This window comes from Alligator mississippiensis, chromosome 16 (genome assembly GCF_030867095.1).
Source record: "Alligator mississippiensis isolate rAllMis1 chromosome 16, rAllMis1, whole genome shotgun sequence".
Classification (NCBI taxonomy): domain Eukaryota; kingdom Metazoa; phylum Chordata; order Crocodylia; family Alligatoridae; genus Alligator; species Alligator mississippiensis.
In genome coordinates this window covers 5,613,850-5,628,900 of record NC_081839.1, presented here as the reverse complement: position 1 = coordinate 5,628,900, position 15,051 = coordinate 5,613,850, and the positions used below count along the sequence as shown (strand labels likewise).

Below are 15,051 nucleotides of genomic sequence, written 5' to 3'. Positions count from 1 at the left end.
GGCAAAGAGGGACATTTTTTGCCCCTTTGCCCCATGCGGACACTTGGAGCCAGACGAACGGAGCTGCTGAGAGCTCGTCGGCAGTGCCAGCACATCCCGCTGGGGAGAGCTGAATGGCTGTTTTTTAAAATGGCTTGGATTTAGCGTCCACGGACACCTGCAAGGCACAAGGACAGCAAACAGCCTGCCCATCAGTGCCAAAGGGAGCGGGTGGCTTGGCACCCACCAGGGAGCAGGCACTGAGCCACGCTGGCCAAAGCAGACCTGATGGCCCTGCTGTTTCCACTGGTCGGATTCAAACAGACCCCCAAGCAGTGAAAGGCTGCCTGTGCCCCCACCCCATCACCCCACAGGGAGAACCAGGGACGCCGGTGACTTCAGATAGAAACCTTTTATTCCTTTCAAATTCAGACCATTTTGCATGACCTATTGGTATCAGACTGAATGTCACACCGCGGGAGAGGATATGGCTTCACTAGGTCAGAACACAAGCCAGGTCCCCGTCCGGGGGCGAGCAAAGCCCTCAGCTATACAGGACTTGGCACGGCACGAGGGGGCCTGACGTGTGAGGTCAAAGGAGCCCGCTGGGCTCTGCCCAGAGAGAAGCCAGCAGGCATCGGCCGTCTCCTGGGCAAAGCTGAACAGACTGGCTGCCTCCTTCCAGACCTGCACAATAGCTAAGGCATTGGCTGCCCAAAGGGGCATCTGCACCACAAACGAGGCCATTTCTCTATCTTGGGTGTAGGGGGTGCAGCTGCCACCCCTGGGGGAAGGCAACAGCTCTGTGCATCCAACAGTTCTGTGCGTGCTACATCTCACCCCCTTCCCAGCGAGCCACGTCCATGAGGAAGGCTCTCGGGCCAGACCGCAATCTGTCTCGCCCAGGCTTGCTGCACGCCGCAAGAGGCTGGAAGAGCGATTACTGTCTGTGAATGAGCCAGATCAGCTTCCCACAGAAGGAAATGCCAGCAGTTTGAACAGCTAATCCCCAGTCCCAGGTACCATGCCAGGGTCTGGGCCTGCAGACCCAGACACCTAGCCTGGGACCTCCAGCATGAGCAAGACTGAGCGAGGACGTGCAAGCAGGAATTCACAAGGGGCATGGAAAGCCCAGCAGGAAGCAACCTGCTCTGGACCTGGTCTCAAGGACACAGAGCCAAAAGCACTGAGCTCCACCCCTGTGCCAAGCCCTGGTCCTAGGAAAGTTTCTTCTTGCAGGGTAACAGAGATGGCACAGAGCACAGGGCCATTAAAAGGCAAGCATCTTGCATCTCCTCTCCCCAGGGGCAGGCAAACCCAGGACAACCGTCTGCACCACACAACCAAATTCCTGCACCCAAGCAGAGACCATGTCCAGCTGTTGATTCCTGCTTGGTGGGGGGGCTGCAAAGCAATGCAACCAGAACAGGACCTGTAGCTCCTACCCAACCCAAGCCACTAGAGACCAGACCCCCGCAGCCCATGTGGTGCTTATGCCCCGCTCCCCACAGCCGCACCTGCCTTCTCCAACCCCTATTAGGTAGAAAACATTTGGGGTAAAGGCATTAGGAAATCTGGAGCATGAGAAGTGCCCGCAACGCTTCTTCTTCAGTTCTGCAGCTGCGTCTGAACGCAGAGCAAGTGGGGACAGAAAGGACACTTGGATCTTGCACATGGACACCATGAGAAGCCCGGACAAAAAGCGCTTTCTATGGCCCAGGTGCTTGCTTGGTACCAGCTTGGAACAGCACAAGGTCCCAGCCAGTCCACGTCCTTCCCCGACCTCACTTCTCTACTGATCTACTCGCCACTTCCAGATGTCCTCTAGAAAGCACCTGCAGAGTCCGGCAGTGGGGTGTTCCAGTATGTCAAATGCAGGTTCCAGTTGGCACAAACGCAGCAGTCCATTTAGCCTCTGAGGTGGCATCACAGACAATACAGCTGAGTGTTTGAGAGGTATGTGAAGGGCCCCATGCCATGTCGACAAGCAAGCATGGGGCTGGCCTGGAGGATCCATGACCTTTGCAGTGATGGCACAGAAGAAAAGGTTAATACAAGTGGAATGGGATAAGTGCATCAGGGAAAGCACTGTGCAAGGAGAGCCGACAGCAACACTGCCTGCTCTACAGCATGAAGGTCAAGTCCTTAAACCTTCTCTTAAGCTAGCATAAGGGACTTCTACATGCAGTTGCCAGACTTCAACCAGCTCCCCTGGGAAACCTAGCCTGGACCCCTCTACCCTGGCTGGTCCTGGACCCTGGCAACAAGACATGAGCAGAGGTTAAGTGATATTCCCTGTAGACCTGAGGCCCTGATCCCAGGCAGGACCGAGCACTCTCTTGCTCCCAGAAAAGTCCATTGGATGCGAGTGCACGTGGCAGCTGGTAGGATCGGGCTCCTCTGAGTCAAAGTCTTTGGTCACAGACATGCACAACCCCGAAGGAGAGGGAAAACCGGATTTAAAAAACAACGGGGGTCACTACAGAGAAGCCGGAGAGGACTCTCAAGCCACACAGCCCACTGCTTTGGAGCTCAGGCATGCTCCTTTGAAAGCCAAGTTGGCAACAAATTCCTCTCAGCTCCAACCCCCTCTGGAGGGATCATTAACAAAGACCTTGCACAAAAGCCAGGGAAATCCACAGCATTTTTCGCATTCTTCCCCTCCCTGCTCCGGAAGCCTTCAGACGAGCAGAGACATAACAAGCTGCACACAGCATGTTAAAAGCCCCCCTCATTTTCAGCTGGGAGAGAGCTTTTCCTGTCTGTGGGCAGGATCTTTGTAACACTAGCTGGTTTTCTCAAGCAGACCCTGGCTCAGCTCGGTTGGGAGGAACCTGGGTTTGGCGAGCATGCAGGGCCGACAGTCAAAGCCGAGAGACCTGAAATACAAGGGTGGGCTAATACATTTGCACTGCACTGAAAAGCAGCTGCTCTGTGGCAAGACAGCTCCATCACCAGAGCGAGCCTGGTGCTGCTCCAGTGCAAGGCTGGATGTTGAAGCTGCCCGGAAAACCCAGGCCCCAGAGGAGCTGGAGGGCTCAGCAAGGGGAAGCATGGTTCAGAGGGCAGGAAAGACCGCTGGGATGTGCACAGGGATAAGAAGAGAGTCCAGACTCCTGGTTTCATCTGCCGTTTGTGCCACTTCCTCAGCTGTGCACTCACCTCTAAACCTGAAGAGTCCCGACATCTGGATGCACTGGGGAAGAGACGGGGCTTTGAAAGTGCTTTGAGCTCCTAGCGGAGGAACAGATCATGCATGCGGCGAGAAAGGCAGCTATGCAGGACAGGAGTATGAAAGCCAGTTGGTGCCCGCAGACATAAAACAGAGAGAACGACACTTGGATGTAAAGGCTGGAGGGGCAGGGGGCTGGCAAGAAGTTTCTGGGAGCACGTGTAAGAGGACAGGGCCAAGAAGAAGTGGCTGATGACCATAGGTCCCACCTAGACACATGCACCAGATCGGGTGCTGGCCAGATATATGGAGAAAAGAGGAGAAGGGAAGTGTGGGGAGTGTCAAGCTGTGGTTTGAAGAGGAACCCAGGGACAGGCTCAAAGGGACCTTGGCCTTGCTGAAGACGTCCTGCTTGGAGCATCAGGCAGTGCCAAGCAGCAGGGCACAGGGTCACAAGCAGGTGACATGGAAAAGGCATACAGGGAGGCAATGGAGACAGTGCGGGGATGAACCAGCTCTAAGCCAGAGACTCCATCTCCTTGCTGGTCTCTCTCCAGTTCCTGCCCCAGGTCCCTGCTGGATACAGAAGCCTCTGACAAGCTATGAGAGCTTGAGACCAAGGTGCATGAAGCTAATGCAGGGAAAGCAGGTACCACATGACAGCAAAGACCAGCTGGGAAGGAACTGGCTACTCTGAGAACTGAGGGGAAGCATCTTTGGATCACAGGACAGTAGGGCTGGAAGAGGCCTCATAAGGTGATTTAGTCCAGCCCCCTGCTCAAGGCAGGATCGTCCTAGACTAAACTATCCCAGCCAAGTGTCTGTCCAACCTGCTCTTGAAGACCTTCACTGGAGAGCACTGAAAACATGGAAGAGATGATGAACAGCAGTGGAAACAGAGGCAATGAGGATGGAGCAGTCCCAGAGCAAGAAGCAGATACAAGGAGGATCCAGACAGCAGGCACGGGTAGGGGCCATGGACCAGCACCTACCCAGCAGCCCTTGCAGAGCCAGCAACATGAGTGCTAGAGAGTGCCGAGCAGATCTCCGGAGGACACCTGCCTGGATTTGGGATCCCAGCCAGGGGACAGCTGCGGGGGTGCGATCAAACAAGGCCTTTGTATGTCTGCTAGCAGGTGGTCAAAACCAAATCTTGACATGGCAAGTAGGTGGTGGAATTTGACCCGAGAGGCCTTAACTTCCACAACCCAGCACAGGCCCAGGGCATCTCACCCACTCACTTTTCCAGCTAGGGCTTAGGGAGGAACCAGTCAAACCTGGGAAGCAGGAAGTGCTGGTCAAGCAAATCCCCAGTGTCAAAGACACGCTGAGTCCTTACCAGGAGCACCTGTCACCTGCTCTTCACAGCAGAGAAAGCCTCAAAAGCAAAGAGATTCCCAAGAGCAATCTGGCTCAGAGACTGGACTCAGAGCAAAGCAAAAGATAAATGAAGCAACTGGGAGGGAAGAGCAGCAGCTGGGCTAGTGACCGACAGCCCCACAGCAGGAAGAAAGTTGGCAAGATGGTGCTGGTGAGAGCACTGGCTGGTAACGGGCCCACGGCTGGGCCGAAGAGCTCAGTGAAGACAAACTGCCTTTGTCAACAACTCAAGAGCCAGGCTTTTTGAGGAGGGGGCTCCTGGCATGTCTGAAGGAGAAAGACGGTCCCTGCAACACCAGAGAGCATGCCCCATGGGGGCTTTCAGCTGGGCCTCAGAACCTGACAGCTTTTCAAGGACAATCTCATGGTCCCTCTGCAGAAAGGGTCCTAAGATGAAGTGTCTCAATGCCTGCTTCTGCTACCAAGATGCCCTTGAAGCCTGAAAAGTTGCCAGGTCTGTCCTGACCTGGGTACTGCAATGGCTGCAGGGAGTCAAAAGAGGAGTCGCAGCTGAGCTGCGACCAAAGAAAAGCATCAAGGAAGCGCCTTGCCAAAGGCTCTTCACTTTAGAGTTAGGAATGACCCAGCTCCTGGAGCAGGGAGCAGGCCAGTCAGCCAGGCCTTGGAAGCGGCTGTTGCTCTAACCGCCTCGGACAGGGACCGACCAGACGGACTCAGAGAGAACCATCAGATTGTACAGTACCGCTTTCTACACGAACACAGTGTAGAGGCAATGTGGGGGGAATACCGAGTACCCCAGCATGCAGTGGACCCAGAAGGTGACAGCTTGGATGAAGAGCATTGCATGATAGGAACGTTGTCTCAGGCTGTTCCCAGGTGATGCCGTTATGATGGAGCACACTGGGCTCCTGCTCCGTAGACAAAGCCCAGCTGGGTCAATGGGCCATCTCTCCCCATACAAGCTGTGCCAAAGGAGCTCTCCCCACCAAGCCCCCTCTCCCCCCACCCGCTCCACCAGTGCAGAAGAAGGCTAGCGGATGCTGCAGTCTCCCTCCCCGCCCTGCAGCTTCTCCTGCTCGAGGGACCACACCAGCTCCTGCACAAACTTCATCTCCGAGGCCACCTGCTTGGCCAGCGCTTCATAACGGTTCTCCAGCTTCCGGTAGCGCCTCTTGAGCCCATTGGCTGCCTGCAGCATGCTCCTGGTCTCCTCCTGGGCTTGCTTCTTCAGGGTCTCCGTCTTCTGCAGCTCCTGGCGGATCTGACGCAGGTCCTGGCTGATGCTTTCATTCTCCTCCTTGTACCACGACTCCTTCTCGTTGTAGATAGAGAGCAGGGCCTCGACGTCTTCCCGGAAGGACTTCTTGGTCTTCTCCAGCTCGCGCAGGCTCTCCTCGGCCGCAGCCACCTCCTCCATGACCTTGGAGAAGCGCTCAAAATTGATGTAGGTGTTGTTAGGGGGCATGCTGGAGTGAGACTTGATGGTGTACTCCTTGAGCCGCGTGGTCTTGAGACGGCGCCTCTCTGGCTTCTTGCCATTGTCCTCGTTGCGGACGTTCCTCCTCTTGATCACCTGCAATGGGGCAGAGGAGACCACTAAGCCCTTGGCGGCTGCTGGGCCTGCCACTCCCCATTCCTCCACCTGCTCATCTGAGCAGGTGTTTAAACCATCCCACGAGTCCCTCTCCTACCTTCTGGCCATAGGCCTTTGCAGACTGTTGGCAGCCAGGCCAAGCCAAACCCTCCCCATAACACAGTCCCACTGGTTTCATGCTACAAGCCATTGGGTGGAGGCATGGCTGCTCATTTGCTCCCCTCCACCTCCCTGCACTCCCCAAACACGTTCACCCCTAGCTTCACGGCCAGACAGGGCTCTGCTCCTCCAGATCCTGTTCCCCTAGATGCTGCTGCACCCATTCTTCACTGACCTCTCTGGTCAATGGACATTTGTTTGCTTCTCCATTGCTGAAGCGTGATGCCAGGTCACACCTACTGTGTCCCTCCAGTGCAAAGAGCAGCAATTTCAGAACCAAAGTCAAGCCCCAGATTTACTCAAGGCGCTGTGCATAAGCAGTTCTATTGACCTGGCTAGAAGTTGGGCATTTGGCCCCTCTGGGGAAAGCCAAGGGACAGCCTGCCAGCTGGCATGCATTGTTACCTTAATCCAAGGATGCTCCAGGCTCTGGGCAATCGTCATCCTCTTCCTGAAAGGATACAAGCCTGTTGGTTAGTCTGTCGGAAGCAGGACGGAGGTTCTGGCATCGTTTCACTAGACTTCAGAGGAAACCTGCACCCAGGGAGTGCTGGCATCTTCCTCTTGGGCCCTGGTTTAACGGTCAAGTAAACAGCAGTCTCTTGCTCCTACATATACTGCGCAACTAGTGCTCCCTCTGCCCCTACACACAGGCATTTGCTGCCCAAGGCTGACTGACTTCTTTGTCAAGTGCTAGATTTATAGCTGGTTAGAAGGGAACTGGCTTCCACCTATACAGACCCTGCAACCTCCACATGGTAACAGAAAGGGATTATAAAGCAATGAAGTCATGATGGTCTCACCAAAACTAACTAAACCCACACACATGGAGTGCCTTTGATGAGCAGATATTTTGTTTTTAGGATATTTGAGAGATGCATCTCACTGAAGACAGACAACAAGGAACTGCAGGAGATGAGAGGCAAGAGAGGAGACAGCTTTTAAACTCACTACAACTCTGCCACTCAATGGTATCTGGCAGAGGTGCCAATAGAGGGCAGGAAGGTGGGCAACAGCTGACACCACCACATGGGCCCAACAAGGAGCACAAATGTGGGAGCTGAGTACACAAGAGACTCTCCCCGAGGCTGCCTCATGGGGGGAGCTCCAGCTGCCTGACAGTGCCCAGATCTCATACTTGGGGTCTTTGACGAGGAGGCGTCGGATGAAGTCCTTGGCCAGCTCACTGGTGTTGCTGAAGTACTCCTCGTCGAAGTCATAGTTCACAGCTGATATGTTCGTCAGGGTCTCCTGCTTCGTCTCGCCCAGGAACGGGGAGGCACCGCTGAGGCTGGGGGAGGGAATTCAACTGTTACTGTCCGGAACAAACACCAAGGGCTGCGAATTTGTTCCCGACCCTGAGGAGAGGTACTCGCACGGCCCCGTGCTGATGTCCCCTCACCCTCAGCAAGGGCACAGACATGCCCGAGTCATGCCGCGAGGCAGTGGCAGAGCTGGGAGCAGGCCCCAGCCTGCAGCCCCAGGTCTGCAACCCAGCCCACCACAACTCTGTCCCCTTGCATGCAGCAGACCACGCTCCTAGTGCCTCTGTACTCACAGGATGTAGGTGATGACTCCAATGCTCCTAAGAGGAAGAGAGGGAGGAAACAAGGTCACAGCCCTGCAAGTCATTTCCTAGTTAGGCCTTTTCCGCATGAGCTAGTTAGACTTCCCTGGCACTGCTGCCTTGGTGGCACAGACAGTCCTGCCCCGCAAGCAACTTACCCTGTTGCTTACTCCATGTCAACCCAACTCCATTCATCCTCCAGCACTAAGGATAGAAGTAGGCCTTCCCAACCCCCTTTAGGCAGCCCACTAAAAAGTACAAGCCTCTTCCTCACCCCCAGGCAGGGAAGGGTCCACTGAACCAAGCACCAGTGGATTATTTGGGGCACAGGAGGAGAGTGGAATGAGAGGGACTGTGATCAGAGATCCCCAGATAGCCCCCACTGTTCCCACTGGAGTCTGTAAATGCCACCAGAGACACAAGAGAGCTAGGAAGCAGGGGTAGTCCCCAGGCAGAGAACTTCCTTGCTGAGCTGCCAGCTCCTAGGCTGACTGAGGAGCATCTTGGCTGGCTCAGGAGGTGGCTGATCCACAGGTGACATCCTTGTATGTGCATTTATGTGCATCAACCAAAGACAATTCCCTTCTGTTACTCAGCCCTTCAACCCTGACCTAGACAGGCTGTCCTGTAACAAAGAGGAGGGCTCAGTCTCAGGTGTATTCAGCTTCAGGCCTCTCTAATGAAGGCACCATTTGGGGCTAACTGTGAGGTAACGTGGGCACTTGTCAACAAAGAACCAGGCCCAGGCTCTCAATTTACCTAAGTTCTGATGCGATACATTCGTTGAACACTCACCACATGTCAGCCTCCAGCCCCAGGGGCTCGTAGTTCACTATTTCGGGAGCTTTGGAAGGAGAGAGGATGCACGGTTACGCTGCAGGAAGGCTCCTTGCAAAGCAGGTGCTGTCAGTCCACACCTGACCACCCAGCCCACCCCCGACCGAGCACTGATTCAGCAGCGCAGGAAGACGAGGGTTGTTGCAGAGGTATCGGCATGCTGCCCAGCTCAGGGCTATGCCAACAACATCCCCAGGCTCATGGCCATACAAGACAGAGTGCAGACACCTCTCTCTTTCAGAGCGCGGTGCAGCACACAGAGCTATGCAGTGCCCAGCATGCTAAGCTCCAGGTGGGTTCAGGAAACCAGGATTCTGCTAGTGAACTTGAAGCAAGGGGCCACAGAACAGCCAGGCTGGCTCTCACTGCAGTGGTTTTGTTCCTCTTCCCTTTGCTCCTCTGTCCCCTTCAGCATCTATCTGAAGGAGAAAAACTCACACCTAACTGGGGCCATCACCTACTGCCACCCAGCTCCTGGTTGCCCCATGTCTTTCCCAGGGTCAGAATAAGGTGTCAGAGCCTCACACTCCCCCCAACCCCTCGCACCTACAAACTCCGGAGTGCCAAAGATGTTCTTGAACTCGTTCCCCGCCTCGATCTTGTGGGCGATGCCAAAGTCAATCAGCTTGATGCGGGGGTTGGGCACGTTCTTATCCAGCAGCATGATGTTCTCAGGCTGGAAAGAAGCCAGGACAGCAAGAGGAGAAGGTTGAAGCCATTCATCGCATCTCCCCTTGGCCAGGCTCTCTAAGATTCCCCTGGTTCTAACCTGGAAGCTGTCAGCAGTTCCCAAGCCTCCTTCCCCCTCTCAATCATGTCCACATCATCTGTCCTTTCCAAGTGGCCAGCCTTGTGGGTTCTGCTTTGGGCCTTTAAGTCAGGCTGGGCTCTTCCTGCCATGTGAGGTTTGGGGTACTCTCTGGATAGAGCTGGGTATTTTGCTACTGCTCCACAAAACAGCAGGAGCTCCAGTTTGGTTGCCCAGAACTGCACTGGCCCTGCCATATGGACTGACAAAGCACATCAGGAAGAGGGGAACGCACACAGGAGACATGATGCAAGCAGGAACAATTGGGCTTGGTTATTTCATGCATTTGCCTGCAGCACACTAGCTACTTCCGAGCTGCAGCTCAAACGACGCTCACTTAGATTACACCAGAACTCGTTTGTGCTTTGCTGCCATCGCTGCCCTTGCTTTGTCCTAACAGCTTGATGGTGCTGCTTCTGCCCATGCCCTGCTATGCCAGGCCCTGGGTCCTGCCTCTGGGTTTGGGGATTTCTAGCTGTACTCATAGGCATCTACCCCTCTGATCACCTGGGTCAAATTCTGAACTCAGATCTAAGCGGTAGCACTGGAGCCAGTGTGTACAAGAGCAGCCTTTGACCTGGACATTTGTCCCCTCTTCCCAGGCTTCAGACCACAAGGAGGGGAAGGAACCTGCTTTTGCATCTCAGTGGTAGAGCACCCCACATTTCCCGCTGCCCACAGCAACACGCTGTCTCACCTTGAGGTCAAAGTGGGCAATGCGCTTGGAGTGCAGGTAGTGGACCCCATCCAGGATCTGCTTGAGAAACTGTGTGGCCTCCTCCTCGGTGAGGGACTCCTTCTCGGCCAGGAAGTCGAAGAGCTCGCCACCCGAGACCAGCTCCAGGATCAGCACCACATCCGTCTTGTTCTCAAAGATGTCATGCAGCGTGATGATGTTGGGGTGCTGGATCTCCCGCAGGATGTCCACCTCCCGCTCGATCTCCTCCCGGCTCACGCCCCGCCGGCTGGACGATAGGCGCCGCTTCTTGATGAACTTGGCTGCGTACTCCAGATTCGTTTTCTTCTCCCGGCACTTGCGCACGATGGCAAACTGGCCGCTGCACGGGGAAAGGAGATGGTGGTAAATGAGACCGCTCGTTGAACTGTGCGTGCTGGCACCTGCGTGGCAGCATTGGGGACCGCAGTGGGCCATGTACAAGCCTTCTGCTTGTTCACGTCCTTACAGGGGGTACTGCAAGGCCTTGGTACCCTGCAGGGAACCACAGTGCCTCCATGCACTTCCACTTGAACAAGTGCCAAGCGTCTCCCTTCCCTGTGCTCCACTTCAAATGTGAGCAGTATCTGGGGCACCAGAGACTCTTCAGCAGAGCAGAGAAGGGAGAAGAAACGCAGAATCCCCTTCTTAGAGAACAGACACGGAGTACGTTCAGTGGGTGAATGGGCTTGGGAGCTCCCACAGCAAGATGGGCCTGGAGTCCAATAAATGCCCGGGGGGGATACAGCAAGGACAAGAAGGCACTTAAACAAATCCGCAAGACCCCTACATCCTGCAGTCGTGCTTGGGACGAAGGAAGAAAATTCCTTCCTGGCTCTGCCGGATTCGTTAGCTTCTTGGAACAGGACGCTGGCAGTATCCTCCAGCATGTGATAGGGGGCTATCCTTTGTTCTGCCTCGAAACATATGAATCACCCACGTAGCAGGAAGTACATCATTGTACTGATGCAGCTACAACCCTCAGCTATGAGAGTGGCAACAAATGACCGACACAACCGCAGTTGCTGGGCTGGTGGGGAGCCAGGCGGAGGGACGGAGCCTATGATCCATGGCGGGGTCAGACAGGAATAAAAATGGTCCCTTCTTATATTAAAGCTTTAGAGACCCGTGGATCAAGAGAGCTCCTGAAAAAGCCCCAAAATAACCTCGGCTGCTGCCAGAGTCCCAACAGATGTGGCGTTCACCAGGACGAGTGATTTGAGTGTGTGCCTGTGCACCAAACCCAGGCTATGATGCTACAGAGCAATTCCCATGTGCCAGTGCTTTAAAGATGCCCGGTAAGGACACACACTCCACTCCTACTGCAGAGGGTCAGAGTCGCCCCCATCGTACCAGTGCGGGGGGGCCTGCAAAGCTCTGGGGGGTCAAAGTCCCTGAGACACAGGGGACAGCAGCAGGGGAAGAAATCAGAGTCCAGGACTCCTGCCCCAGGCCCCTTGTTTAAACCAAGTCTCACTCCCCAGCCTCATACGTTGCTTCCGCTCTCAATTCCCACCCTGCAGGCTTGCTGAAGGCAAGAGCCGAGGGAGGGAAGGCAGCTCTAGAGTCCCAAGAGCTCCACGTCTTCGAAGACACTCCCTCCATCAAGGAGGATCCAAGTGACCCCTCCCCACACCATCCTCATTTTGCCTGGGAATCTGCAAGGATTGGTTATTTACATTTTTAAGCAGTGACATCACGGCACGTTTCATTTGGCAGGCACCTGCCTGGCCCAAGCTTTCCATATAAGGCTCCTGTTTCAATAGGAAACAGCCCGAGCTGATCAAATGCTAAAGGCTTCCCAAAACCAACAGCCTCCTAATTCCACCTCCCACCAGCAAAATCCAGCGGCCTGGCTGGACTAGCATGGGAAAGAAGGGGAAAAAATCATGGAGCTGTTAAGTGCTAAGTCTCAAATGGATATCTTGGAGGAAGGGCAGGAATAAGGAGGTCACCTTGTCCTCATCTCACCCGGCCTGGGCAGTGATGCAATGAAATATTTACAAGCCGTGGGAGCGATTACCGCAGCGCAGTAAGTGCCCGGGGTGCCTGCCACAGCAAGAGGCACCCAAGACCCTCAATTTAAGATGCTCACTCCCCTCTAAAAATACCAGACAGCCCCAAAGCATGGAGGAAAGTCCAACCATCTGCCTCCTTTCAAACAGCTTGCGCCTCCCACACCTTCTCTTCATTATCACAGGCAACAAGCCGCCAGCTGCCTGAGAGAAAGAGAGAGAGAGGCAGACAGAGTAATTGGTACTGCTCCCTGATCAGGCGGAAGGGGCGGTGAAACTAGGAACCACTTCCTCAGAGGGCCCAGGGCTCGGGCACCCCACTAGCCAGGCTGGAGAACAGAAGGCCTCAGCCTGCTGCCCAGCCACGTTGAACCCCTGGGGTAGCAGCAGCCTGCTCCAGGGGACGCTGGCAAGAGGATGCACCGAGGTCTAGGGATCAGGGTTTTGCCCTCTGGAAGAGCTGGGCTCTTACCGCCAAAGCATGGTCTGGGCAACAGAACAGAAGCCAGTCGGACACACCGCCACCCACCTCCCACAACCGGTCCTTTGCTATGCCAAGGCCGTGATCCTTGCCTGCCTCTTTGTGGGGGCAATGGAAGGGCTGCTCTTAGGCAGATCCACCTCACTGCCCCACCCGGTAAGGACACTGCCCCATCCTGGAGAGCTCCAAAGCCACATCCCAATACCTAATGCTCCTTTGCTTTGCTAGCTAGCAGCAAAGCGGACTACGGACAGTCCAGACACCATGAGACCCTACCTAAGCAAAGGCCACTACAGCCACGAGCAACAGGAGTTTGTTGCTCAAACCTCACCCTGGCCTTGCAGCCCAGTTGCACATCTGGTTAGGCTGCTCTGCTCTGGCTACCGGGCACCACCTTCTTCTCTAGGTCAGGACGGGGCTGGAGACTTCTTAAAGGGAACCCCCTGACTCCCCAACCTTAAATGTGGGTCAGTAGTTTAGTTCTGTGAGAAAGCTGTTGTGAAAAACCAAAAAAGGCTAAGCTCATTAGAAACGCCTGCAATGACGGATTAGCCTGAAGTTGCAGTACAGCTGCTTTCTGCCAAAGCCGATCTTCCCCTGCACAGGCCGGGGCCCTCAGGCTGCAAGGTCCACAGGGGAACACAAGGCACTCAGGACCAAGACTCTGCCCTCCTGCGGGCTGCTCGGCACGTGGTACAAAGACCCTCGCTGACCTCCGCATGCTGCTGCAGCACACGGCAACTCCACGACTCAGCCTGGCAAGCCGGGGAGCGCTCCCTTGCAAGCACTGCATCGCTGCATCCGAGATAGTGCAGATCCTGGCTCCGAGATGATGCAGCACATAACAGGACAGCGTTGCGGGGAGGCCTGGCTTCTTTCAAACGAGGAAAATGATTCATCGCAGAATCTGCTGTCCCCAAACACGCCAAGTGCCTGAGACACAAAGCCGCAAGCCTCTCGGGACCAGAGAAAACCAACTCCAAAGAGGGAAAGGACTGGAGCTACGCTGCAATAGGAGACGGGCGCCAACATCAGGCTCTCGCCGACCCTGGCACCTAAAAGGGCAGCGAGCATCACAACCCGCCCCTGCGCACAGGCAAGGGATCATTCGTGTCACTGCCACAACGCAGCCGGCTCCGGAGCAAGTCACTGCAGCGTGACAGCAGCGCTGCACCGCGACGGGACGCGGCGCCGGGCGGGCAGCAGCACCCGGGACTGACCGCGCGGCGCGGGAACGGGGCTGCCAGCCCTCGCATCCCCCTGGGGAAGGCAAGTGGCAGGAGACGGCCGTGCTGCAGCCACCGGCCCGCTCCCCAGGCTTTTCTTCGCAGGGCCCAGAGCAGTCGTTTCTCCGCTCCTTGACGCCCGCCCCCAGTCGTCCTTCACCCCACGGGCACGCGAGGTCCCCGACGTCTAGGAGACCACCGGCTCCTCCTCCGCGCTCAGCAAAGCAGCGCCGCTCTCCTGTTGCCGGGGGCTTCAACACAGCCGGGCCCTCTTGGGAAGCTCCGGGTCCTGGCGCGCCCCTGCAAGGATCTCAAGGCCCCCGGGCTGGGGTCCAGGGGTCCTGGGGACCCGGCACCTCCTCTGCCCGGCGCCCCCCGGCCCCGGGGACGCAGCACCCGCGGGCCGCGCTCACCTGCCCAGCTCCTCGCCCATGTCATAGTGCAGCTCCACGTCCTCCTGCCGGAAGGTGGACATGGCCGGGCCGCGCCGGGCCGGGGCTCCGGAAGCTCCACTTCCGCTCCGCAGCGCTGCGCCCCGCGCGCCGGCCGGGACCAGAGCTCGGCCCCGCCCCCCCGCGAGCCCCGCCCCCGCCGCATTCCGACACTCGCCGGCCCCGCCCTCCACCCCGCGACTGACGTCACCGGCCTCCTCCCAAAGTGGTTTCCGCGGTCCTAGTGCCCCCCTCCACGGGTTGACAATGTGCAAAGTGTCCCATCGTGGTGCAAGCAGCTCGCCCACTGCTGCTTGTGCAACGCTGGTGAGACCCAGCCACGCCGAGTGCATCAGAAGACTGATTTGCAGGTTTCAGGGCCTCCTATGTCCTTTTGAGTTGCAAGCTCCCACGCTCCCTCCTGTGCCCAGGGCTGCCCTTGGCCTGGTCTTCATGCCGACGGAGGCCCCAGGACAGGGACCCGTGCCCCACTTGGGAGCAGCCAGGAATTTAACCCCAGGGTCAGAGGGCTGCAGGCGAGGGTGGGATTGCCTAATTTAAGCAATGCGAGCAAGATATTTGCAATGCTTCTGTTGCAACGCTACGTCCACCCACATACTACATCACTTTCTATCCTGGAGGACGCCTAGCAATTAAACGAGGGCCACGCATCGCTCTGGTTATTGAATGCCACCAACAAAAAAATCCCACTTCGAATGCCAGCCT

At 56.3% G+C, this 15,051-nt stretch overlaps 1 protein-coding gene across 1 annotated transcript; it reads right to left on the bottom strand.

Annotated features, from left to right (window-relative positions):
• Positions 1-376: 376 nt before the first annotated feature.
• Positions 377-14,459, bottom strand: DAPK3 (death associated protein kinase 3). The gene is made up of 8 exons (XM_006278679.4): positions 14,308-14,459; positions 10,155-10,515; positions 9,196-9,325; positions 8,608-8,656; positions 7,804-7,830; positions 7,384-7,536; positions 6,651-6,696; positions 377-6,065 (listed from the first exon to the last, which is right to left on the bottom strand). The coding sequence occupies exons 1-8, from the start codon at positions 14,367-14,369 to the stop codon at positions 5,523-5,525; spliced, it is 1,371 nt and encodes a 456-aa protein (XP_006278741.1). The 5' UTR covers positions 14,370-14,459; the 3' UTR covers positions 377-5,522.
• Positions 14,460-15,051: the final 592 nt, after the last annotated feature.